This window comes from Theropithecus gelada, chromosome 3, assembly GCF_003255815.1.
Source record: "Theropithecus gelada isolate Dixy chromosome 3, Tgel_1.0, whole genome shotgun sequence".
NCBI lineage: Eukaryota > Metazoa > Chordata > Mammalia > Primates > Cercopithecidae > Theropithecus > Theropithecus gelada.
Window position 1 is genome coordinate 48,855,843 of NC_037670.1, and position 26,278 is coordinate 48,882,120.

Below are 26,278 nucleotides of genomic sequence, written 5' to 3' on the forward strand. Positions count from 1 at the left end.
GTTGAGTTGTTAAAGTTGATATCTAGATACTCCTGCCTATGCTGGAAGGAGTTACAAGAATTTTTTTCAGTTCTAACGTTTTAGTTCATGTAACAATATTTCAAAATAATTTTCTTAGACATATGTTTTCCTTAACTGCTAAAGACATTCCTTAATACATATTTCCTAAAATGCCAATCACAGTGAAATAATTTAGGGCTAAGGTAAACTTCAGAAGAACTAAAGGAAAGGCTGAGGGGAAGTTAATATGTTGTGTAAGATTTATTATTTTCTAATTACTCAGAAACATATTTTTCCCTTTAGCATGATTGTAAGTTGCAAAAATGTGAATTTTAAAAGAAAAAATCTTGTATTTTCCAACCTAAATTTTCAAAAACATGAATTTTAGATAAAGCTACTGTATTAGTCTGTTCTTACACTGCTATGAAGAAATGCCTGAGACTGGGTAATTTATAAAAGAAAGAGGTTTAATTGACTCACTGTTCTGCCCTGCTGGGGAGGCCTCAGGAAACTTACGATGATGGTGGAAGGCAAAGAAGAAGCAGGCACCTTCTTCCCAAGGCAGCACGATGGAGTGAATACCAGCAGGGAAATGCCAGATGCTTACAAAACCATCAGATCTCCTGAGACTCACTCGTTATCATGAGAACAGCATGGGGGAAACCATCCCCATGATCCAATTACCTCCACCTTGTCCTGTCCTTGATATGTATGGAAAATGGAGATTACAATTCAACGTGAGATTTGGATGGGGACACAGACCCAAACTATATCATTCTGCCCTTGGACCTCACAAATTTCATGTCCTCACATTTCAGAATACAACCATGCCCTTCCAACAGTCCCCCAAAGTCTTAACTCATTCCAGCATTAACCCAAAGTTCAAGTCCAAAGTCTCATCTGAGACAAAGCAAGACCCTTCCACCTATGAGCCTGTAAAATCAAAAGCAACTTAGTTACTTCCTAGATACAATGAGGATACAGGCATTGGGTAAATACATTCATTCCAAATGAGAGAGATTGGCCAAAATAAAGAGGCTACAGGACCCATGCAGGTCTGAAATCCTATAGGGCAGTCATTAAACCTTAAAGTTCCAAAATGATCTCCTTTGACTCCACGTCTCACATCCAAGTCATGCTGATGCAAGAGGTGGGCTCCCATGACCTTGGGCAGCTCTGCCCCTGTGACTTTTCAGGATACAGCCCCCTTCCTGGCTGCTTTCACAGGTTGGTGTTGAGTGTCTGCAGCTTTTCAGGTGCATGGCACAAGCTGTCGGTGGACATACCATTCTGGGGTTTGAGGGACAGTAGCCCTCTTCTCATATCTCCACTAGGCAGTGTCCCAGTGAAGACTCCTGTGGGGCTCCAACCCCACATTTCCTTTCTGCAATGCCCTAGCAGAGGTTGTCCATTAGGGCTCTGACCCTGCAGTAAACTTCTGCCTGGACATCCAGGTGTTTCCATACATCCTCTGAAATATAGGAGGAGGTCCCCACACTTCAATTCTTGACTTCTGTGCACCCACACGCTCAACACCACATGGAAGCTGCCAGGGCTTGGGGCTTGCAGCCTCTGAAGTGATGGCCTGAGCTGTATCTTGATCCCTTTTAGCCACAGCTAGAATGTAGGGCACCAAGTCCTGAGACTGCGCAAAGCAGCAAGGCCCTGGAACTGGCCCATGGAACCATTTTTTTCCTCCTAGGTGTCTGGGCCTGTGATGGGAGGGGCTGCCATGAAGACCTCTGACATCCCTTGGAGACATTTTCCCATTGTCATGGTGATTAACATTTGGCTCATTACTTATGCAGATTTCTGCAGTTGGCTTGAATTTCTCTTCAGAAATGTTTTTTTTTCTTTTCTGTCTCATCCTCAGGCCACAAATGTTCAACTGTTCCAAACTTTTATGCTCTGCTTCTCTTTTAAACAATTCCAAACAATATCTTTGTGAATGCATAAAACTGAATGCTTTTAAGAGCACCCAAGTCACATCTTAGAATGCTTTGCTGCTTAGAAATTTCTTTCACCAAATACTCTTAATTCATCTCTCTCAGTTCAAAATTCCACAGATCTGTATCTATAGGGAGCATGGACAAAATACCACCAGTCTCTTTACTACAGCACAGGAAGAGTGACCTTTACTCCAGTTTCTAACAAGTTCCTCATCTCCACCTGAGACCACCTCAGCCTGGACTTCATTGCCCATATCACTCTCAGCATTGTGGTCAAAAGCTATGCCACAAGTCTCTATGAAGTTCCACGTCTTCCCACATCTTCCTGTCTTCTGAGCCCTCCAAGTCTCTAAGGAGTTCCAAACTTTCCCACATTTTCCTGTCATTTTCTGAGTCTTTCAGACTGTTCCAACCACTGCCTGTTACCCAGTTCCAAAGTCTCTTTCCCATTTTCCAGTATCCTTATAGCAGTGTCCCACTCCCAGTACCAAATAACTGTATTTGATACAAATAAATACCTGATACTGGGTAATTAATAAAGGAAATAGGTTTAATTGACTCACAATTCAGCACTGCTGGGGAGGCCTTCAGGAAACCTATAATAATGGTAGAAGGCAAAGGAGAAGCAGGCACCTTCTTCCCAAGGCAGCAGGACGGAGTGCCAGCAGGGGAAATGCCAGATGCTTATGAAACCATGAGATCTCATGACACTCACTCATTATTGCAAGAACAGCATGAGGGAAACTGCCCCCATGATCCAATTACCTCCACCTGGTCCTGCCCTTGACATGAGGGAATAATGGGGATTACAAGTCAAGGTCAGATTTGGGTGTGGACACAGAGCCAAACCGTATCAGCTACAAAAGGAAAATTGTTTTGCATTTTGATTAGATAGAAATAGACTAATATTTATGTTTCAAACATCACTATATTATATATTTATAACCAAGATTAAAATTCAGTTACTCCCTTCATTAAAAACATACCTTTTTTTTTTTAAATAATAAATATCTGTAAAATGCTAGGCAACATGCAAAAGAAACATCCAAGCATGGCTTTTACTATTGAATTGGGTGGTTAATTCCCAACTGAGTTGCATGACTCCTTCAATTAGCTTTAGTAAATACATATTTTCATCACTCTAGTTTGTAATGAGCTATAAACAAAAATGCCCAAATAAACAACACATTTTATTTTTCTCTTAAAATAAATAAACCAAAAATAGGAAACTTGATTTAGACAATAAGTATTACATATCATACATTAATAAAATATTATTCTATTTACTTGCTCATTTTCATGATTTATATATGTTAATATATCATCTCAAACCTTGCTAGCAAAAGAGGTGAATAATACACACTGACATAGCCAACTTATTTTAATGACATACAATTAATACATGAGAAGAGGCAGGTATCCCTATAAATACACAATTGTATAAAAAGGGAATGATCCAAAAGTTGGTTTCATGAGAATTATCTTTCCTTTGGTATCATTATCACATGTCCTCGCTTTATAAAATAAACCTGAAGAAGAGTATGGCTCAGAAACATCTTTAGATACTAAAAGAAAGGGGTACTAATGTCTTATTACATCCTCATTAGGAACAATATGCAATCCTTAAATATCTGCACGACTTTCTTTCAGGAAATCCACCACTCCACATTGAATCCCAGCCTATTTGCAGTTGTGTGTTTGTTACAGGGTATAATTAAAGGGAGCATGGTGCTTTATCAATGTGTTCAATAAGTGACTTTTGATTAACAGTTTGGGGAAATGTCATCATCGGTACTAATAAAATGACAATAGTCTATTTATTGCCAATGGGTCAAAAATATCATGACAAATACAAAAAGTGGTACATTATATTATTTTTAGAAAGCTTTTGTCATTCAAGGCAAAAATTGAACAGCAACCAGAGATAAGTCTTATTACTATATATTTCAAAAGACAAGATAGCCATGACATTGGTTATTTGATGGAATAACATCTTATTTTTTTCATAAGAGAACTAAGATCAGTATAGGTAAGTTTCATTTGTAGGTAATACTAGTATCTTTTCTTCTTCTTAGACTTTCGGAACTTTTGGCTACATTCATTGCCTCTGTTGTTGTCTGTGCTACTATCACTATCGCTTGTTTGCTTTTGCCTCTTTCGTTTATTCATCTGATAAAAGTCAGAGTCACTTGGTTGTTGGTGCGTCCATTTATATGAGGTGGGTCGAGCCTCAAGATCTGGAACATGATTCAGTGAGGAAGACACGGATGCACTACTAGGAAGTGGAGCTGTCATCTGATAAAGGTCAGAGTCACTTGGTTGTTGGTGAGTCCATTTATATGAGCTGGGTCCAGCCTCAAGATCTGGAACATGATTCAGTGAGGAAGACACGGATGCACTATTAGGAAGTGGAGCTGTCATCTCATAGTAAGGAAGCTGCAGCACTGGATTATACGCATGCCACTGCTGTGAAAACAAAAGACATTCATCTACCAAAGCAAATCCAAAAGGTTAAGGAAAAAAGTTAACAGTTTACATGTATTATACAATAGCCATGAATAAACTAAACTGTGTTTTGGTATAAGAAAGACAGTGATCTCTCATAGTAGAAAGGTAGGTGTTTCATTAAAGGGCCAATATAAAGAGGTGAGGTTGTGTATAGCTCACTACAATACAGATTAGTGCTATCCAATGGAAATAGTTTTTTGTTTGTTTGTTTGTTTGTTTTGAGACAGGGTCTCACTTTGTTGCCCAGGCTAGAGTGCAGTGGCGTAATCTTGGCTCACTGCAACCTCCACCTCCTGAGTTCAAGCAATTCTTCTATCTCGGTCTCCCAAGAAGCTGGGACTACAGGCGCACACCACCACACCCAGCTAATTTTTGTATTTTTAGTGGAGACAGCATTTCACCATATTGGTCAGGCTGGTCTTGATCTCCCGACCTCAGGTGATCCACCCACCTCGGCCTCCTAAAGTGCTGGGATCACAGGCGTGAGCCACTGTGCCCAGCCCTCATGTAGTTTTAAATCTAATAACTGCAATACAAAAGTAAAAAGAAACAGGTGAAATTAAACAATGTATTTTATTATCCCAATATATCAATTTAAATGATATAATTTTAATATGTAAATAACATAAACTTAATAAGATATTTCACTGTTTCTTCACATGAAGTCTTCAAAATATGAGGTATATTTTATACGTACAGCATATCGCAATCTGAATGCTAAATTTTTCTTGAAAATACCTGATCTGAATTTAGATTACATCAAATTTAGAATTGAAAAAAATATACTCACATGCCCAAGTTGTTTCAAATATACCTAAAAGTTTTCTGAAAACTGAACCAAGTATCGGTTTTAAATTTTAATTTAAATTAATTAAAATTAAATAAAATTTTAAAACTGAGCTTCCTAGGTGCATATGTGGCTAACTGCCCCCATATTGTACAGCATAGTTATTTATTGTTTAGACAGAGAGATACTTCCTTTAAAAACAAACAAGCTCTTAACTCAAATTTCTAACTATTCAAAGCAGATTAAAGATTAATAGAGATACCATGAACTTGGGTCTCTCTCCTACCCCATCTCTACCAAAAGATAAAAAATGCTCAGATGAAGACATTTAGAGTTTCAGATGAGAACTGATTGTTTACTAATGTTTTACCATAATTAAGAAAAGGTTTTTTTTTTTTTTTACCAGAAGTTTAAAAGTATCATTTTACAGGAAAATTTCTTTCCGTTTAAAAATTGAAGATGGATATTTAACAAATCTCAACCTCCTGTATACGTTGGGTATTTGCAAAAAAGAACAGTATGTGAGTCAGAAGACCTGGGTTAGTCCTACACCTGTCACTAACAAGCTGAAAATCTTGGGACTGTTGATTAACAACCCTGGACTTCAATTTCTTATTTATGAGGAATTGAAAAAAATAAGTTCCCCTTTCACAATGAAGTCCATAATTAAGATTTCTGGGTCAAAACCAATTTTTGGTAGTCTCTGGAAATAATTTAGTTTACTTGACCAATTGAGAACCTTCATATAGTTTTGTCTTTAATTAAAAAGAGAAATTTACTTTCAAAATCCATGTCCAAAAGCAATCTATTTGGGACTGATGACATTATATAAAAATACTTCACTAAGTGAAATTATTCAAATTATTCAATTCTGCAAACATCTTTTTTTTTTCTCTCTCTCTTTTTTTTGAGACAGAGTCTTGCTCTATTGGCCAGGCTGGAGCACAATCTTGGCTCACTGCAACCTCCACCTTCTAGGTTCAAGCAATCATGTCTGAGCCTCCCGAGTAGCTGGGGTTACAGGTGTGCACCACCCTACCTGGTTACTTTTTTCTATTTTTATGATGGAGAGGGTTTCACTGTGTTGGCCAGGCTGGTCTTGACCTCTTGACCTCAACTGATCCTGCCCTGGCCTCCCAAAGTGCTGTGATTACAGGTGTGAACTACCACGTCCAGCCACTGCAAACGCCTTTTAAAATAGTCATTTACATTAGAACTCTCTACTCAAATTTCACTTGGACTGCAGTGTGTCGTCACTGCCATCCACCCCTTTTCTGTTGACACCGTGGCCATTTGCTAAGGCGTTAGAAGTGAAATTTAGGATGATGGTGTTAGGGCAGGACAGCACTGGAGGACAGTGCTGGGACATCTTGTGCCTTCATCCCAGTTTAGATTTGGGCACCGTATGTTACAAACAGTCTTCATGTTCTTCATAGTTTGTATCATATTATACACTGAATAAAATGCATATTAAGCTTACCATCTTCTGAAAGGGAAAATATTCTTGAGGTAAAGAAGTATTATGAATTGGTAAACACTGCATGGGAAAGGAAGATCTGCCCACCACCATTTCTTCATTCCTTTGAGGACATGAAAGAAGAAGTAATAAAATCTTAAAATTCCTCTTACAAATGTCATTTTCTCTTAAGAAAGATGTAAGTTCTTCATAATTACAAAGATAGAGAAGGCAAGCTTATCGGACAGCATTCAGTTAAAGAGTAATTAATTACCTTAAACACATACACAAATAATCAGTTATTATTACTGATAACACAGTGACACAGCAATAAATCAATTACTAAATATTGAAGCCTTGATACTTAGAGTCTAATCTGGCTTTCCGATAGAAAATTGCTGGACAGTATTCTATTTATATAAAGATGAATAATACTTAGATATTGAAAGAGCAAAGCAAGTTGTTAGTATTTACAAAGGGTACACTTCAATCTTTTCCAGATATAAAAAAAATTTAAGAAGCCAGAAATTTTCATCAGTTTTTTAAAATGTAACTTAATTCTTTAAAATTTTACCTTAAGTTCTGGGATACATGTGCAGAACATACAGGTTTGTTACATAGGTATACGTGTGCCATGGTGGTTTGCTGCATCTAATGACCTGTCCTCTAAGTTCCCTCCCCTCACCCTCATTTATTTGTAAAGATACCTTTACTGTTTAACTATAAAAATTATGCTCTTTCCTAAACCGACTGCTAATGCTAACATGAACACATTTGCTGATGTCTTCCACAGGTTAATTAATGAAACACCTAATTTAAAAACTGTACCAAAGTTTCATGTATACATTTATAAATGTTACATGTGCTTCTATGGAGAGGTTACAAATGCTAGCCAGATTCTATGGCTACTCTTAAATAGTCTACTTGCTAATTTTAATGCTAATATTAGTAATTCTTAGGATAGGAAGTGTACCATGAAGAAGGCTAAAATTAGCACAGGAAGGTGGAGACAAAGATGAGTCAAGGAGAATGACAGGAAGCAGTCAGATGGCTAGGCAGAACCCCATTTACAAGTGGTGAGAGCACTACTACAGAAAGTCAGCAGAAGCAAAAACTCCATTAAGAAAAGAATTAGGTGTCTGTTGTTACAGGACAGTAAACTGGATAAGCACTGGGTCCTCTGAATTGCTGGTCAGAAGGTACCCGATAACCTTCAAAAAGAGCAGCTTCTATATAACAATGAGTTTGAGGCAAGAATGGGAAGAAAGGATGTGAAGGATGAAAGATTTTTCAGTAACAGAAAGAGAAAAATATAACAGCCTGTTAAAGAGAGAGTGCTCAGGAAGACCAGAACGCATGTGGGCAAAGTGACGGCAAGGAACAAGATGAAAGGTAGAGTGAGGTTACGGAGTGGGGAAGATATGACTCAGTAGCAGAAGTGGTGATATTAGCACCATGATGAAAACAGCTGCAGATAAAACCACTATCTTTCCTCAGGGGATGCAAAGTTGTCTGCATAGGGGAACCGCATGTAAATTCGGAAGTCTGATGGGCTGACATGTCTCCCCAAAATTTAAGTCCTAAACCCCAGTATTTCAGAATGTTACCTTATTTGGAAAAAGGGTCATTGCAGATATCATTAGTTAAGATGAGGTCATATTGGAACAGGATGGGTCCCTAATCCAGTATGAGTGGTATCCTGATAAAAAAGGGAAATTTGAAGACAGACTGTTTTAGTCCATTTTCTGTTGTTACAACACAATACCTGTTTGTTATAACAAACTGGTATCATATAACAAACAGGTACTCTGTTTGTTATGAAGAAAAGAGGTTTATTTCGGCTCATGGTTCTTCAGGCTGCAGAGTCCAAGATCAGGTAGCTTCTGGTGAAGGTGGCTATGGTTAGCTTCCAGTAAGCTATACTATGTCATAATATGGCAGAAGTCCTCACAGGCAGGAGGAGCTCACGAGAGATGGCCAAACTGGCTTTTACGACAGATCTACTTGTGATAACAAACCCATTTCCTCAATAACCAATTAATCCAATAATCCATGAATGAATTAAAATATATATGAGGGCAGAGCCTTCATGACCCAGTCACCTCCCAAAGGTCCCCTGTCTCCACACTGCGGCACTGGGGACCAAAATTTCAACATATGAACTTTTGAGGGCCACATTCAAACTACAGTACAGATGCCCACAGGAAGAATGCCATGTGAAGATAAAGGTGATCTCTTGGCAATGCTTCTACAAGCTGAAAAACACCAACGACTGACATCAAACCACCAGAAGCTGAGGGAGAGGCATGACACAGATGATTTCTGAGAGCTCTCATAAGGAAACAATGCTGCTGACACCTTTATCTTGGATGTCTAGCCTTCAGAACTATGAGACAATGAACAGCTATTGCTCAAGTACTCTGTCATACTTTGTTACAGCAGCCCTAGCAAACGAATACAGGAAATATTCATAAAAGCAGAAGGTACAAGAAACAACAAGAAGTATAAAAATCCATTTCCAAGGAAGAGCAAAGACTGTTAAAAAAGCACCATTTTTCTCTGCAAATCACTTTGGGGACATGATAACCCATTTTTTTATACTTTCTTTATAATATCAGAAATATTAGAAGAATAAAGTATTATTAATGAAATGTCATATCCAATATATACACATAACTCAGGTTGTCTACTCTAGAAGTTGTGATGACTTAGGGTGAGTGTACCAAACATAACTAGAAAATATCAGAGTTTTCCTGCTACATTCTAGCGCCCATCTAGTCTTTTCTCTTCCATCTAAATCTTACCAATAGCTTGTTCCTTTCTAACTCCCGAGGAAGACGAGATATCTTTTCCCACTTGGTACTAGTAGAAGAAAGAAGCTCTTACATTATATACGTGGCTCGACACACGAGTCTATATAGTGCTTCCCCCACCAAAGTAATACATCCCCCTTTATGCCAACATTTGCGGAATGTTGTATGCTCAGTCTTTTAAGCACCTTGTGTTAATTATAAAATTCAATTCTCACAGTAACCTTTTAAAGTTTTATCCTCATTTTACAGATGGGGAACAGAGTGGTAAAATAACATATCCAGTTCTTGTCTGAATTTGCATCTTGCCTCTGCTACTTTATTAACAGTGTTAACGGACTGTTAATAAACTGTTAACTGACGTTAATAAAGTGGCAGAGCCAACATGCAAATTTAGGCAATCCAATTTCACCACCTCCTTTCCTAACTTCTGATTTCACTGATGTAGAAAAGTTGGGGTGAATGAAGACAAGGAGCACACTGTTTTATCTGGGGTGCAATACTGCTCTGAAAGGTAACCCTGCATATTTGACAGTCCCGAGGGGCCACTCTCCTATGTTCAGAGGGTTGATATAACACAAAGGGATAAAAGGGTCAGCTATTGTTAGTTTACTTGAGAATATTCACTTCTGCCAAAGAAGACAAGAAAAAAAGCAGTATGGACGATATACATGTCTAATGTCTATCATAGTCTGTAAACAAGCTAGTAGAGCAATACTTCTCTCTATATATATAATATCTATATAGAGGTATGTAGATCTATATCTCTACTCTGAATAGAGTATATCTATTCCTCTCCTCTATATATAGATATAGATATCTACATCATACATCTATATGATGTATCAGAACATAATATACCCTGACCTATTCTATCAGCCCATGTAAGTTAACCGGACAGTACCAGAGAGCATGATGAAGCCAAACATTAAAAAACGAAGAAGAAATGCAAAGAGAATGCAAAGAGAAGCACTTTCCCTTTGCAAGAATGCATTGTTTTTGTTAATCATATTTGGTTTTTAGCATAGCAAGAGAAATTTAAAAACCAACAAGTGATACATGAAAAAGCCTGAATCACTTAGAGAGGCTGCAGAAGTACTGCAGTCAGGAAGGGGAGGCTGATACAGCAGAGAGAAACAGGGCATGTGTTTATTAGCGTAACCACAACTCAGCTAGTTGGTCCTTCTGCCTGCTTGCACCTTTTCCTAAGTGTGCTAAGTTATCCAATATCTTTCTTCTTGCTTTTCATTGTTTTTAGAATGGATGTAAAAAAAAAAGTGTAATTTGAACATTTTCATTTAGTGTGGGAGCCTTTCAGTTTCATGACCTCTGGGATAGCTTGCCAGATAGTGTACGTGGAGGCTACGATTGCATCAATAACTCAGGCTATACAAAATTCTAGAAGAGTTTGAAAATTAACACAGAGACGTTATTTCAAAGAGTAAAATAATTAATTGAATGGCTTAATGCCAGAAGGCTTAGTTTCAAAGCTAGGACTTTATCATCCTGTAACCTTAAGAACTGGTTAACTTTTGCAACTCCATTTACTCAAATGTGAAGCATAAATAACAGTATCTCTTTGATCCATGATGAAACCTTGTATGTCTAAATGATTTAACAGCTATGAAAAGCATGTGGAAAACTATTTTTTAAAAAACTACAAATATAAGTCTCTACCTCCTACTACTGAAAATATTAAGACTGAACTTTAAATGAAAATATTTTCTATCACTTTTCATGGGCTCGGAGAAACAGATATTCCTTAATTTTATCCTATGCCTAAAAAGTAAGGTTTTACAATAGCCCAAAATATATAAAAACTCCTCTTAGCATAAGAACATATTTGCTTCACCTTTAATGAGGAATATTTTTAAAATTACCTGTAGCTGTATGAATTTATCTTAACACAGCTCTCAAAACTTTGGTTAGCTGGTTCAGAAGAGTGAGAACTCCCTTTAAAAGAAACAGAGTAACAGGTTACTTCATGGTGCATTTTTCTTTTTTTTGAGTTCTAATATTAAACCATAAAATGACTCAAAATATTTTAGGACATAGTAGTGATTTAAAAATTCTATACTCAGAGAAGATATATGCATATCTGACCTCTCAAATCATATTTACAGATTGTTTATAGTACTATGTATCAATGAATTAAAATCAAGCTTTGTCTAAATCAATGACTGTAAATAAGAATGACACTGACATTGGACTTTGTAAGATACATGATGGTTTGTTCTAGACACCTGTAAACTAAAAATGGCAAACAAACAAGTGTTATTTGCTTCCAGTGTACAAGGCAGGAGTTTAACCCTCATGGACAAAACCCAATTCAACCTTATACATGATGTGACAGAACATAATATACCCTGGCCTATTCTACAGACATTAAAAAGTAATGGCAAAACCTCACTTACTTTTGCACCAACCTAATACCAGGCTGTGTAAGTTAACCAGAAAGTACCAGAGAGCATGATGCAACCATGTATTAAAAAAAAAAAAAAAAAAAGAAAGGAAGAAAAAAAGAAAAAAAATGCAAAAAGATGCACTTTCGCTTTGCAAGAAAGCATTGTTTTTGTTATTACTATTTGTTTGCTTTTAGTATAGCAAGAGGAATTTAAAAACCAACAAGTGATAGATCAGTAAGCCTGAACCACTTAGAGGAGGCAGCATACATATTGCAAGAATGAACAGATGGCCTCTGTTAGTCTCCTGAAACATGAAAGGGCTGGAGTAATGTTATAACATTCTCTGGGCAGCTAAATCACGAATGATCTGTTCCTGACATGTGTGCAGGAGAAGGTGCTGAAGTCATTCATGTCAGGAAGTTTTTTCCACCACTAGGAAGGGTAACTCTACAGTTGCCTTTCGCCACTTTGCTCTTACAGGGGCTTAAAATCCTGGGCAACATGTATAGAAAGGTTTCCCCAGATGGACTAATGCCCTCTCTCTATCTTCCAAAGAGTACGGATTCAATACCATACATTAGCAGTGACAAGATTAGTAAATACTCTTGCTATATAAATGCTACAGTTGTGTGACCCTAGTTCATTTAGATTTGATTAATTTATAAGGGCCAATAGCAACCACCATAGCTACATGCTGGCTGATACTAAAACGAATATCTTACATTTTATTTTTAGAAAAGATGCTATAGGTTTGTCCAGACTAATTAACTATATAACATTATGAATTAGACATGTGTTCTGAGAAAATTTAACAATGACCAGATGGTACTTTTATTTTTTATTTTTATTTTTTGGTCTTCCACTATATAGGAAACAAATTGCTTACACCTCTGAGAATAGTACCAACCACAAAACACTTTGAAGATTAATCAGTGACAGGACCTACCAAATCGATACTGCACGTTAATTGGTCTTCCATATAAACGAATTCCATTCAGCAAAGCTATGGCATAAGACACCGATTCTGGGTGTTTAAAGCAGACAAATCCAAAAGACTTCGGCTTTCCTTCTCTGTCTTTGCATATAGTCACTTTGGTTAGTGGCCCCGCCTATAAGAAACTTAAAAATTATTTTCTCATAAATCCAAAGATTTTTTCATACTCAAATAATTCAACTTTAGACTAAAGAAATGTGTTAGCAATATCTTTATGTGGCTCTGCTGATAATGTATCTTTCTAATAATAAATATTACACTTCCTCACCCTTTCTTTGTATTTTCTGGCTCACTGGGGAAACATGCATGGTGTTAAGAACAGGAAATTCTAGGTATTAGTTTCAAACTGTAAAAGAAATGGTAGACTATCCTTCTGTGAGGCTTAACAAACCAATTTAGAAAACATATAAATCTAAGATTAAAATACTACTTTGTCTCCATATATATTCACAGTGTTGAATTCAAAAATTAACTGAAATGAGAAATTCAATTTTGGTTGAGTTATCCTCAAAAAAGCTGGTAATGTTATATCATAGTTTAAATTTTCTGTCATGAAGATTACATATCTTTACAAGAATAAATAAATTTATTACGCATTTTGATTTGGAAACTCCATTTGGTAAATTTCCAAAGGAAAAATGTTTAAATATGTTTAAGACTTTTAAGTATATTGCATTATTTGGAAGTGTGAGAAATTGGAGAGACTCTAAATCTAACAACTGGAGATATTATTTCATGGTGTGTTATTAAAATGGAATAAAATATAAACTATAAATATTCAGATTATATTGACAGAAAAACCTATAATATGCAATGAAGATTTAAAAACACAGAGCCAAATATCATAGAAAATTGTTAATTACAACTAACAAAAAATTACATCACAGCCATGATAATGACGGGAGGAGGCACTGACAAATACAAAAACTGATTTAATGCTGAATGGTTCAGACTTTAATGACTGATTATTTTTCTCTGTAGAGTTGCATACATAAAAAAATTGCTTTTACTCTCAAGAAAAATATTAATGATCATATTTAAAATAATTCTGTGTGTTAAGATTTAGTCTTTTCCTTTCATTCTCTGTGCTCTCCCAGGGATTAGCTTCCCTTCCCATCTGGCTTTAAGGACCACTTCATCAACAAATCTACTTTTCCCGCTATGTCTCTTTCATGGAGACATCTCCTGGAGACATCTATGTTTTTGTACTTCAATCTCAACATATTTGAAACTGAATTCATTATGTTTTCTCCAAATCTCAACTCTAGTATTAAAAGTGCAATGATAATAAATCTGATTTTCTCATTTCCAATCAGAAATTTGAAAGAAAACAGTAAAAGGATAAATATACTGTAATATAAACAAAACTAATAAAATTGGTGATTTTTATACTGATATTAAATAGATGTAATCAGTATGGGACAGAATATGCTTACATGATTTGAATTTTGACATAAATTTAGATAATCCAAAGCATTTTTAAAGATAAAATTCAACATGAAGACTTATAGCAACAATCACATTATCTTATAGTATTTTTGAAACCACAATGGAATACATAGTGTGATAGTTGTCAAGTTTTGCTGGGTGTTGGAAGCCTAAAGTGGAAAAGAAATTCCACTTTGGCAATTCCTTTCAGTATCTAGACAAAAATAAGAACTTATGCTTCTTACCTGATCTATTAAATAAAATTTACATTTTGCTTAGGTGGAAGAAGGAAATTATAAAAAATGAGAAGATAACATATAGTCTTGTGGATCCACACAACTGATATTGATCGAGTCCTGATTAACTAAAAATAATGGTTATTGGATAATGTAATCCCACCCTAGTCTTCCACTTTCCTTTTTTTTGAGGCTCAGAGTGAAAGAAGTCTTCTGGAGAAAAACAACTCTAAGTTTACTTTATATTTCTTTCGGTTTTTGGTGTTTTTTTTTTTTTTTTTAACTTAATATAGTAAGTTTTAAATGATACTGAATGAAAAAACTGACATGGATTAGAGCTGATAAAAAAGGAGACACATTTACAAAGATGAATTAAAAGGATGAACCTAAAAGTCTTAAAATCAAAAATATTTTTCAAATAATAAAAAAAAAATTTACGTCCAGGAAAGGAAACTGTATTCCTGGAAAGAACTCTCTCTACCAAATTGTATCTATAATCAAAAGAGGGTTGCTTTAGTTCTTTAGAGACAAAAGTAAGTCCTTTCACAACCAAATAACCCGTATGACCCATTCAATCCTGAAAATTTAGTTCTGCAAACGACTCCCTCGGAACCTTCCCTTATTCTGATAGGAGGAAGTAACTATTGATTTCTCTTGATGTTAGTCTTATCACTAATAACAGCAGTACCACTAGCAGTAGTAGCGGTAGCAAACAGTGAGTTATTATGGCTATCATAATGAGTATATGAGTGATAAATGAATATATAATGAGTGATAAATGAATATATCACTCATAAGTGAGTTAAAATGGCTTTCAGCTGTAGCCATTTTACCATTAGGCCATCTATTCCGACAGCCACATTATACTGCAGATCCTATTACTCTCTTTTGACATATAAGGAAACTGAGGCACTGAGGAATTCATTGACAGGCTCAGAGTCACACTGCTGACCTCAGAACTCGCACTCGGAACCACTTTTCTATCTATGTCCCCTTCTCTTTTTATCTGTAATTTTAAGTTCTCCCTTTTAGGAAGATGAAAGGGTGTCTCTTCAATTTGTATTCCCAGCACCCTCCTTAGTATTTGGTAATTCCCGATCATTACACGGTTTGCGGAATGGCTGAATGATGGTATCTTTCTGGCAAGTGAGACCTAGCTGTATAGGACAATACGGTAAGTGAGCGTGTATACAGGACACAGCAGGCTTAATCCTAGAGGTACGAGGTCTCAAAGTTTCCGAAGGTCCTCTTGGCATGAATGAAAGGGCCTTGGCCAGGGAACCAACTGATCACAGTCACGGTAAGTTGGCTGCAAATCATCTCAAATCTCATTTCTCATGCTGGAATAAAAATACTCTCCGCATAAAAGGACTTGAAGGAAGAAGCAAGGTGTAAAAGGAAACATTATAAAAGCGACCCCTCTCCTTTTGCGGGATGTCAGCGTGCTTACTACTTGACTAACAGTGACCAGGCGGTTTTCGGTTCTGCCTGAGCACACCCGAGGCCCAGGCAGCCTCTTGAAAGCCCTTAATCAGAAACCGGGGTTGAGGGAACCCCGTCCCTGCCCACCCCCAGGACTCTGCAGCGGGAATGGGGACGGCGGAACGCTCCATCACTTCACTCCCCAGCCGCTCACCTGGAGACAGGTGCGCCAAAGCGAAACCAAATTAAAACCCCTGCTCAGGATGGGGCGGAAGGGGGCCGGGCTCCGGGTGGTCCAGGTGCGCGCTATGCTTCCGGCCCGACGAGCTCCGCCCCTCCGCCGCCCCTTCCCGGAGGACGGTACCTGAAGGAACAGCTCGTACAGAATCTCTTCCCGAACTCGGGCCTCTAAATTCCCCACAAACACGGTCCTGTCGGCCTCCTCCTGAGCAGGGAACATCCTCCGGTCTCGGCCGCAGAATGAAGTAGGAGCTGAGACCCCGCCCCTTCTCCGGCTTTACGGCTCCGCCTGGGTGAGGGGGCGCGGCCGGCGCCGGGAGCGCGCGCCGGGGGCGAGGCGAGGCCTCAGGGCCACGCCCCCAGCGGACGTGGGGAACCGCCCACCGCACGGCTCCCTCGCCTGCCGTAGGGCTGGGTGGTGGGAGAGTGGGTGAGAGTAAGAAAGATGAATGCAGAAAGGGCCTTACCCTTTAGCTCCTGGGGTGGCTTCCTTTTTTTCTGGCACATTAATTGATTTTGGATTTATTCAGTCAACATTTTAAATACAATGACTGTAGAGATTATTTAAATTGTAATAACTTCATTGCAGAAGCTCCCAGGCGAATGCAGGGAGATTCATTTCTTTGTGTCGGAAGAATAAAGGAACAAATCACGAAGATATTAAATTATAAATAATTTTTGAAAGAATCGATGTTTGCATGGATGTGGATACAACAGAAAACTAGAATTAAAGTTTATTTTCCTAGAAAGTGCTCCCTAGATGAGTTTTTGAAACTGGTCACAGAGGTTTTAAGCGGACTCCAAAAGGAACTTGAGAAAGCGAATACCAAGGGATGTACTGGTGAGACTGAGCAAGTTTTGTGTCTAAGCCAGTTTTTGAGGATGGCAGCTGGGGCTGTGCTTTGTTTCAGGGCTATACTTTGTATGTGGTGTACCAGGCTAGAGGCTTAGTTCTTTCTTGGGGATAATTTTGTTTTTAATAAAAGTCTTAAGAACAATAAAATTACAAGAAAGGAGAGAGAAACCTTAGAATCTCAGTACTTTGATAAATCAACTGCCAACTGTTAACTTGATTTCCTTTCTGAAGCTACCATACGTCTACATAGGACCTTGAGATCATCCCATGAATATCATATAGGTAATCAAAACATTATTTGACCTTTAGTTTCGCATCGTGATAAAATTTCATTTTGAATTGAGGAAGCATGCTTTTATCTGGTCGATGGACCAATAAAAGTCATCTTTTCTAATGAAAAGGTACACATTTTAGGAAATCCTAATTTCTAATTGATCTCTGACATTACATAGTTTTATTACTTTGAACAAGTGATTTCTCTTTGGAATTCGGATTCTGTTTCTTAAGGAATGGATTGGACTAAATATAGTTACTTCATTTAATAGGTATTTTCTGAATGCTTAATTCATGGAAAACAAAAGTAAATATAAAAATCTGACCTCCTAAAGCTTATATTGTGGGAAAGACAGCCTTTCTACCCTCACAAATATAATATAAATGCTAGTGACTTCGGTAGTTACCTTCAACTGATATAAGTCCTGTCTCCATTTTTTTTCCTTTTTCTTTGCTTATCATCAGTATAGTTGTGGTACAGTAAGAAGGAGTTAAGGAAACACTCATATTGTAGGCAAATAAATATATGTTGATCAAATAAATGGATACTTGCAAGTCTCTGTTATGTGTAGACCTCTCGATTTATTAGTATTCATTTGCTTCATAAATCTTATCAAACCAACAGATTTCTTCCTTAAATTCACCTCAGACATTTCTTATATGGGAGCTGTATCTTCAGGTTTCACTTTAAACCACTGCATGTATATGAGTGTGTATGCTACAAACCTTTAACTACACTTGTAATTAATGTTCATGTTTTATTGTTCTATTGAAATTTGCATCCTTATTTGTCTACAAATGTGCATAATTTTGGTGTTCTAATATCCTCTTCTAGCTGTACATAAGTTTATAGTGCTTATAATTCTAGAGTACTTAGTTAATATTATGAACTCTGAAAGTCAGCTCCTGTAGTTAGCAATTTTTTCAGAATATGATCTCAATATATCATTTTTCTAATGTAAGCATACTGTGTTTCTTAACTCATATTGAATGCATGCATGGTAATAAATCTAGTAGTAGGTTAAAAATAATTCACTTCACTTTCAGTATTTACTGGACCGTTAGTCATATATCAGGTTTTAATGGTTTAAATACATGTAACACTCTATAAAGACCTAGCCTTTCTTCATTTATATCAGGATGTCTGATGTCCCTAACTGAATGAACATATAATAAATGAAAATATATGTATATGTACATGTATACCTCTGTATGTCTATATATGTATAATTAGAGCTTCTTTATCTTCTTTTGCCGAGCCAACTCTTTTTTTTTTTTTTTCTTTTATTTTGAGATGGAGTTTTGCACTTGTCGCTCAGGCTGGAGTGCAATGCCGCAATCTCAGCTCACTGCAACCTCTGCCTCCCAGGTTCAAGTGATTCTCCTGCCTCAGCCTCCAAGTAGCTGTAATTACAGACAGGTGTGTGCCACCATGTCCGGCTAATTTTTGTATTTTTAGTGGAGACAGGGTTTCACCATGTTGGCCAGACTGGTCTCAAACTCCTGACCTCAGGTTATCTACCTGCCTTGGCCTCCCAAAGTGCTGGGATTACAGGTGTGAGCCACCGTGCCCGGCCTTGCCCAGTCAACTCTTACTCTCTCTTGTAGTTAAGCCCAGGCAACATGTCCTGCAATGCTTCTCTGAACTCTGCCTTCCAAATTAGCTGGCCACTCCACTTGTGTGGTTCCATAGTTCCCTAGGTACACTTCTGTCATGTCCTTCTCACCAGGAGCTAGTATAAATATTTCTCAGTACCTAGGACAATCTCTGATACACCTGTGGGTGTATAATAAATAGCTGTTGAAATAATTAAGATTAAATAAATGAACGTCTTTACTTTGTATCCCCAACAACAAAGTCTGTGCCTGGAAATCAATAGGTACTTAATAAAAGCATAAATGAATGAACAACTGAAATGGAACAACTGAATGAACAAATGAATGAACAACTGAAATGGAAGGGAGGGAGGGAAGGAAGTTGGCCAATTACTATTAAGGGATTTTATTGGATGCTTTTTTAAATTGAACTCATTTTTGTCTTCACTTTTTTAAACCCTTATTTTGTCTTTATTCTGATTTTTTCCTAACCATCTTTTTGTCAAGTAAATACAGTTTTTAAATTGTTTTACATGATTAGATGTTTATTGTAAATAAATATTTTTAAAATTTAAGGAAATAAAGTAAAAATACTGACAGATTTATCATGCAGAGATAACTATTTCAGAGGAAAACCTTCCAGACTTTGAAATATATATCACACTTTAGGAAAATAAACCACGCTATATAATACTGTTTTTCAGCTTGCCCTCTGCCCTTTAAAACTGTAATGAGGCCTTTTACACCAATAAATACTGATCTATCTGTATCATTAGTTTTAATCCATAGTAGATACCTAATTAGACTAATCTCTCATTGTTAGATTTTATATTGCTTTCATTTTTTGACTGTTATTGGAATGGTGAGATGAACGTCTTTGCTCATATATTTGTGCACATGTGGGCCATTTGCCACATATAAGGACCTTGGATGTGTCTGTAGGAAAGTGTCTTGGATTTCTGTAGGAAGTATCTTTGATGCTTAATTGCTGAATCAAAGGGTAAGACTGTTAAACATTTCGACACACTGACAAATTAATAAAAGGTTGTGACAAAATATATTGTGATAAACGGTGATTTTCCATCTCAATAAACACTAATTAACTTACTTGTAAAGTGCTTGAAGAACGCCTGGTGCATAGGACTCAATAAATTTTAAATCTTCATCGTCATCATCACATCATCATCATGAACATCCCCTTTGAGTTAATGTTTATTGTGAGTGTGTATGTAAGCTACTTACAATCATTTTTTATATCCAAGGAGGACTAAACAAGTGCTTAAATAGATTTATGTCTTACTAAACTATTGGAATTTTGTAACTTTGTCATCCCCTAATATTTTACTGTTTAAGGCAATAAACGTTAATAACCTCATCTTTCTCATATTAGCAGTATGTAAAATACATGATAATGAAGAAGCATAATTTTAAATTTTGAAACTCTGTATTATACTGCCTGATATGCCAGTATTTTTCAGTATGAACTCTTTAGAATTGTAAAGATGAAAGTAAATGTGCAAGACTCATAATGCTGCGTCGAAAGCACAAAGAAAAAAGGAAATTATAAGTGACGGAGGAAAGATTTGTATTTTAATTTATTAAGTAAAACTTGTTAGGAAAAATTTGTTTTAGGAGGTACGACACATTATCTTTCTTCCCATATTCTGAAATGATGTGGCTTATTTACATCTTTGTTAGAGAGGTGCAACTCGTACAGCTAAGCGCTGTGGAAGGACCTAGATTAGTTTTGGTCTCCAAACAAATTGTAGTGGTGGTATTGCTTTAAAAATGGAAATCTCGTGTAAAACACCCAGAGATCAAACGGTTCAAAATAATGATGGAATTTCCTCAGCAGTTAAATTTTCGTGATTTTTTTTAAACTAATACCTCATTTTGTTTGTGAATTTTCTCAAATACTTCCTCAGACCTCAGATTAGTTTATGCAGATTTATGACATATAAAAAACACTTCTGTTCTTACTGTGCTTTTGGAGCTTTAGAGAAACTTGAATTTTTGAAAAATGAATTTAATTTTTAAACTTGTAATTTACGTACTTAGAACAACTCCCAATTTTTCTTGCTTACTAAAAGTCCACTGCTGGTAAGAAAAGAAGATAATTATGTAAACACGTAAAAAGAAAATGCACGCTAATTTTAAAATGGTCATCATATTAAAGACTTTTTTTAATATAATTTTCACCTTTTAGCCTCAAGTGATGAGCCAAAATTTTGAATTTTAAAATAGCTTCTGCTTTGGGGATGTAAAATAACATAAATATGAAAAGCTCATATTTTATACTTGACAGAGCTTGGTGGATATGGATTTCATTACTGATTTATGGTATATAAAGATATCTTAGTTTGTAATCAAAGTGAATATAAACCACAACTTTTTCTGACTCTTTCCATTTCTAGCATTTTCTAACATCACATTTGCATATTTTTCCTGACCGCTTCTGAAATCCTGAGGTTAAAAGGACACAGAAAGATGTAATTAGATTTATCATTCCCTTAAATTCAACTTGTGTTAGCTGAAGGTTTGTTTGTGACTTATTACAGAGCCTGTGACTTAAAAATCCTTCCCACAACCACAAGCTAAAATGGGAGAAAACAAACTACCTCACCTTTTCAACCAAGAGGGAGGAGCAAAAATCAGTGAACTTTTACAGTAGAACCTGCCAGCCTGTGACGATCCTACCAAAAAGAAACCTCAGTGAGTTACGGAATTTCCTTTTTGGTGAATTGAGTGCTGCTTTTGCTTTTCTCAGATTCCAAATGAGAGTATACATTTTTCTTTGTTTGATGTGCTGGGTAAAGTCTGGTAAGATATTAATAATTTGATTTATCTTTAAAAATTGCATATAAAATAGTGTGGTCTATATTCTGGGATAAAGAATGTTATGATATAATGGGATAAAAATATGCTATGATTATTGGTACTAATTATAACAAACATTACTATCAAGAAAACTTCTGTGTGTGTGTGCATGTGTTTGTTTAATAAGTTGACATTTTGCATTTTATTTACTTGCCAGATGATTAGTAACTAGAAAACCTTTTTTTTAAAAAAAGATGTAACTAGAGACTAAATAGAAATACTCAAGAGAAAAAAAATTCGGTAATGGAGAAATTAATTCGGTATTTAAAATTATGCCTTAAATATCTTGTTTCAATTTTATTTGTTTCACTAGCTGTACTTTTGAAGAAAATTCTTACTTGGATAAATTATTGATTGCAAAACAAAATAAACATATACTACAACTTTTGCTCTCATTCAGTATGACAAAAAACAAAGCTGTTTTATGGTAATAAGGTAGAACTTTATTCTGGTTTATTGGTGTATAGTAATAAAGTTTATCAATATTAAGACTCATTTTCTACTTTATGATAAAGTAGAATTACTTGTTCAACTTGATAATTTGTTCTGCTTTATGGTAATAACAGTGACAAATTTAAAATTGAAGATGAATAGTTTTCCATAGGGGTTTTATGAGAGCAGATTATTTCCTTTATGTTTTAAATTTATTTGAAATTTGTTAATGCATACTTGAATAACTTTAAAAATTAACTAGAAATTAACGTTATTTCTTATGTTTTTAATTGGCTATTTGAGATAACCATAAATTCTGGAAATATTTGAATTTTATATTTAAATATAGAATCTAAATAATGCTGATATGCAGTTTATAATTTATATTATTACTCTGAAGTTTCTTGATAGGGATTTTATGTTATTATAATGTATAATAGTGGCATCTTAAGTTGAAAGCCAGAGAAATTTGAAGTCTAGGCCCCTAATCTTATGTGTCATTTTTAATACAGTTATAAACATTTTAATATCATAGTTTACATTAAAAACTTATTTGGCAGACTTTCTGATATTATTGTTCTGATTAGTATTTAGTCAGTTGCCTACATTTTCAGTTGGGAAAATTCAAACATAATTGCTTTGTATGTTTCTGTCTGCTAATTCTTGTATGATGATGATTAAAATACAATAGTAGAACTTTTAGATATTAACAGTAGTAAATAGAAAATAAGTGATTTAAAAAGTTTACTGATCCTCAAATTCATTTTTACCCCATGTAGACTCTATGCTTTCTCTCATTTTCCTTGAATCTCTACTTCATTAAAAAATTTTGTTGATTTTCAGTAGTTTATTTCATACAAGTGTGTTTTCTTTATTACACATGCTCCTTTCTTCTCCACTAGAGATTCTGATATATACCTCCAGGAGGGCATGTTTCATGTTTCTCAACATGAAAACCATTGATTACATCTGCCTTTAATAAAGAAATGACATTCCAAAGAGCAAATTAGTCAGGTGTTTTTAAAAATTGTAAGTAGAATAAAATGGGAGGGAGAGATAGGTCAAAAAACTTTATATAAATATACAGTACATCTGTGTATCTATGTATTCAAATTATAGGCATATATGCATATTTATTCTTAGTACAGTTGCCAACTTATTGTAACTATTTACATTGAAATTTTTGTTGTTGCTATTATTATATTGCAAGGGTCAGAAATTCTTTTTTTCTTTGGACGGGGTCTCATTCTGTCACCCAGGCTGGAGTATAGTGTGAAGGTCATGGCTCACTACAGCCTCGACCTCCTAGTTTCAAGCAATCCTCTGGCTTCAGCCTCCAGGGTAGCTAGGGCTACAGGCACACGCCACCACGCCTGCTAATTTTGTAATTTTTGGAGAGACAGCATTTCACTATATTACCCAGGCTGGTCTCCAACTCTTGGTCTCAAGTGATCTGCCCGTCTCAGCCTCCCAAAGTGCTGGGATTATAGGCGTGAGCCACTGAGCTGGCCAGGAAATATTTTTGTAAATGACCAGATAGTAAATATTTTAGGTTTTGTGGGCCATACAGTCTCTTTTGCATCTACTCAGCTTTGTCACCAAAGCAAGAAAGCAGCAGTAGATAATACATAAACAAGTAAATGTGCATGTGTGCTAATACAACTTTATTTATGGACACTCACATTTGAATTTGTTGTAACTTTCATGTCACCAAATATTATAATTTTGATTTTCTCCCAACCATTTAAACATGTAAAACACATTCTTAGCTTGTCAACCAGACCTGACCACAGGACATAGTTTCCCACTCCTGTGTGCTTTGAAAGAGATGTTAAAGACAGATTAATTCAGGTTTCTCATTTCACAGTCGAGGAAAGTGAAATGCAGAATAAAATGGAGTTATTTTTGTAAAGTCACACAACTTGGAGTATGTGGTAAAAATGCAAATTCTTATCCATAGGCTGGAGGTGAAGCCCAAGATTAGCAATTCTACTAAGCTCTCAGGTGATGCCCATGGGTACGCAGACCACCTTCTATAAGGAAGTTATAGAACCTTAGAAGCCTGTTTGTAGGGCAGTAATCTTTCTAGAACCCATGGGATCCTGAGCTGACTGCCTCAACAAAATCATTATTTTTCTCTAAATTGTGTCAGTATTTTTCTGGTATGATCTGTGATTAATTTTTCTTGACTTACTAAAATCAGATGCCCTCAAGGAATTTTAATTTATTGTACCACAATCTCTTTAAACAAGGATCATGTGAAAGAACATGAAATTTGGAACTAAAAGACCCAGTTTCATGTCCTAGTGGCATGTTATCTTGTGCCAAGTCACTTAACCTCTATGAACCTGTTTCCTCATTTCTAAATGCACTTAATACCTGTAATACTATCTCACTCTATCGTGAAGCTTGAAGAAGGTAATATGAATGTTGATTTGGTCATGTAGAAAGCAATATAAATTAGGTTAGAATAATCCACTGTGTTTTCTTCCGTGTTCATTTTCTCTTTAATTCTTTTAGATAATTTCCAGATATAAGACTTCTCCATGTGTGGTTCATGAACTACCATATGAGAATTCTCTGGGTTACCCACTTAAAGAGTACCAATATATCTACCAAATCAGAATTTCTGGGGATGGCCCCAGGAAATTACATTCTGAAAATTCTGCTGTTCCCAGTCATTTTTTTTTTTTTTACATCCGTTTTTAAAATCATTCTTGAGAATTCCTGGTATAAAGACTTGTTAGACACCCTACTTTATTTTGCTTGTGTAGTCCGATTCATTTTCAACAGCTTTCCTAACATTTGCATAAATGAGTTGCTGACTGAATATCTTGTTTTTTCATTAAAAATTAATCAACATAGTTGTGCCTATTATTTCTAGAGTACATAGTAATATTTTGATAGATATAATGCATAGAGATCATATCCAAGTAATTAGTGTATTGATATCTCACACAGTTATTTCTTTGTGCTGGGAACACTCAGTATCCTCCTAGCTGTTTGAAACTATATATAATTGTTAACTATAGTCATTCTACGTGATGTAGAACACTAGAACTTATTTCTCCTATCTAACTATAATTTTGCATTCTTTTTAAATGTGTGTTTTTGATTGGTTCATGACTACATAATTAATGATATATTTGCCTTTTATTTTGCTTTCTGCCACTAGCGTTCAGGGATTTTAACGTTTTACCTACAGTGTTGTGTCTTAACTGGCTCTATGGCCATAGAAGCCACTGTCTTTGTAGCATCAAGTGGGTCAATTGTTTCGTGCTTCGAATTCTGCTGGCCCAAAAGGGTCTTCCTTCTTATTACAGATGAATAAACAGAGAGCTAGTGAACTTCTGATAGGGTCTTATTTATGTTACTCAAATGTTTACATAATAACTTGTGCCAAAAATATAGTGCTCATGCTTTTCAGTTGTCACCCAGAAATGTCCTGTGGCTTCTAGTTGTGTGCCTGAGATCATTTAATCTCTTTTAACTTCACTTTCTTCATATATAAAATGAAGAAAAGAATAGGAAATATAAAACAACACTGGACTTGCCATGAAGTGATAGCTAAATATAAACTATTATCATATGGTTAATATTGTTGTTGTTCACAAATCCATGTTTTTCCAGAAATGAGGAAAGAGAAGGAAGGAGGTTTTCATGTAGGATTTTTGGGATGAGAATGGGGGTTTAGATTATCAGAAAAAAAAGGGTTAAATCTTTCTAAGATGTATAGGGATTGTAGCTTTTTATGACTAAGTTTTAAGGCTCTCTGTTCTTGACTTGAGTCAGCAAAACTAGTGGTTTTTTTGTTCATTTTGATTACAAACTAAATTCTTTATACACCATAAAATCAATAATGAAAACACTGAAAATTGCAAGACAAACTTGTCTCAGCAGCTTGCCCAGCATGAAAAAGCATTTGAAATCAAAGAATGTTGCAGTAACAGGAGATCATTTCTTTCAACTCCTTCCATTTAAACATGAGAAAACTGAGGCTCAGAGATGA

At 35.9% G+C, this 26,278-nt stretch overlaps 2 protein-coding genes across 5 annotated transcripts in view; one reads left to right on the plus strand and one right to left on the minus strand.

Moving 5' to 3' along the window:
* Positions 1-2,919: 2,919 nt before the first annotated feature.
* Positions 2,920-16,506, minus strand: RBM11 (RNA binding motif protein 11). 2 transcript variants are annotated; one of them, XM_025380134.1, is made up of 5 exons: positions 16,360-16,506; positions 12,862-13,024; positions 11,391-11,463; positions 6,725-6,824; positions 2,920-4,415 (listed from the first exon to the last, which is right to left on the minus strand). In XM_025380134.1, exons 1-5 carry the CDS (start codon positions 16,453-16,455, stop codon positions 4,002-4,004), a joined length of 846 nt encoding a protein of 281 aa, XP_025235919.1. In that variant the 5' UTR covers positions 16,456-16,506; the 3' UTR covers positions 2,920-4,001. The 2 variants fall into 2 exon arrangements, with proteins under 2 accessions (XP_025235919.1, XP_025235918.1); XM_025380133.1 differs by having other exon boundaries at positions 2,925-4,438; positions 6,721-6,824; positions 16,360-16,455.
* A 5,188-nt stretch (positions 16,507-21,694) lies between these two features.
* The window catches only part of LIPI (lipase I), a 103,169-nt gene continuing 98,585 nt past the window's right edge, over positions 21,695-26,278 (plus strand). For 2 of the 3 annotated variants that reach the window (XM_025380132.1, XM_025380131.1), the window contains exon 1: positions 21,695-21,780. In XM_025380132.1, the coding sequence (XP_025235917.1) occupies positions 21,735-21,780 (46 nt within the window). In that variant the 5' untranslated portion in view covers positions 21,695-21,734. Of the gene's footprint in view, positions 21,781-25,636; positions 25,742-26,278 lie in introns of those variants that run through there. The other variant, XM_025380130.1, reaches the window with a different exon arrangement.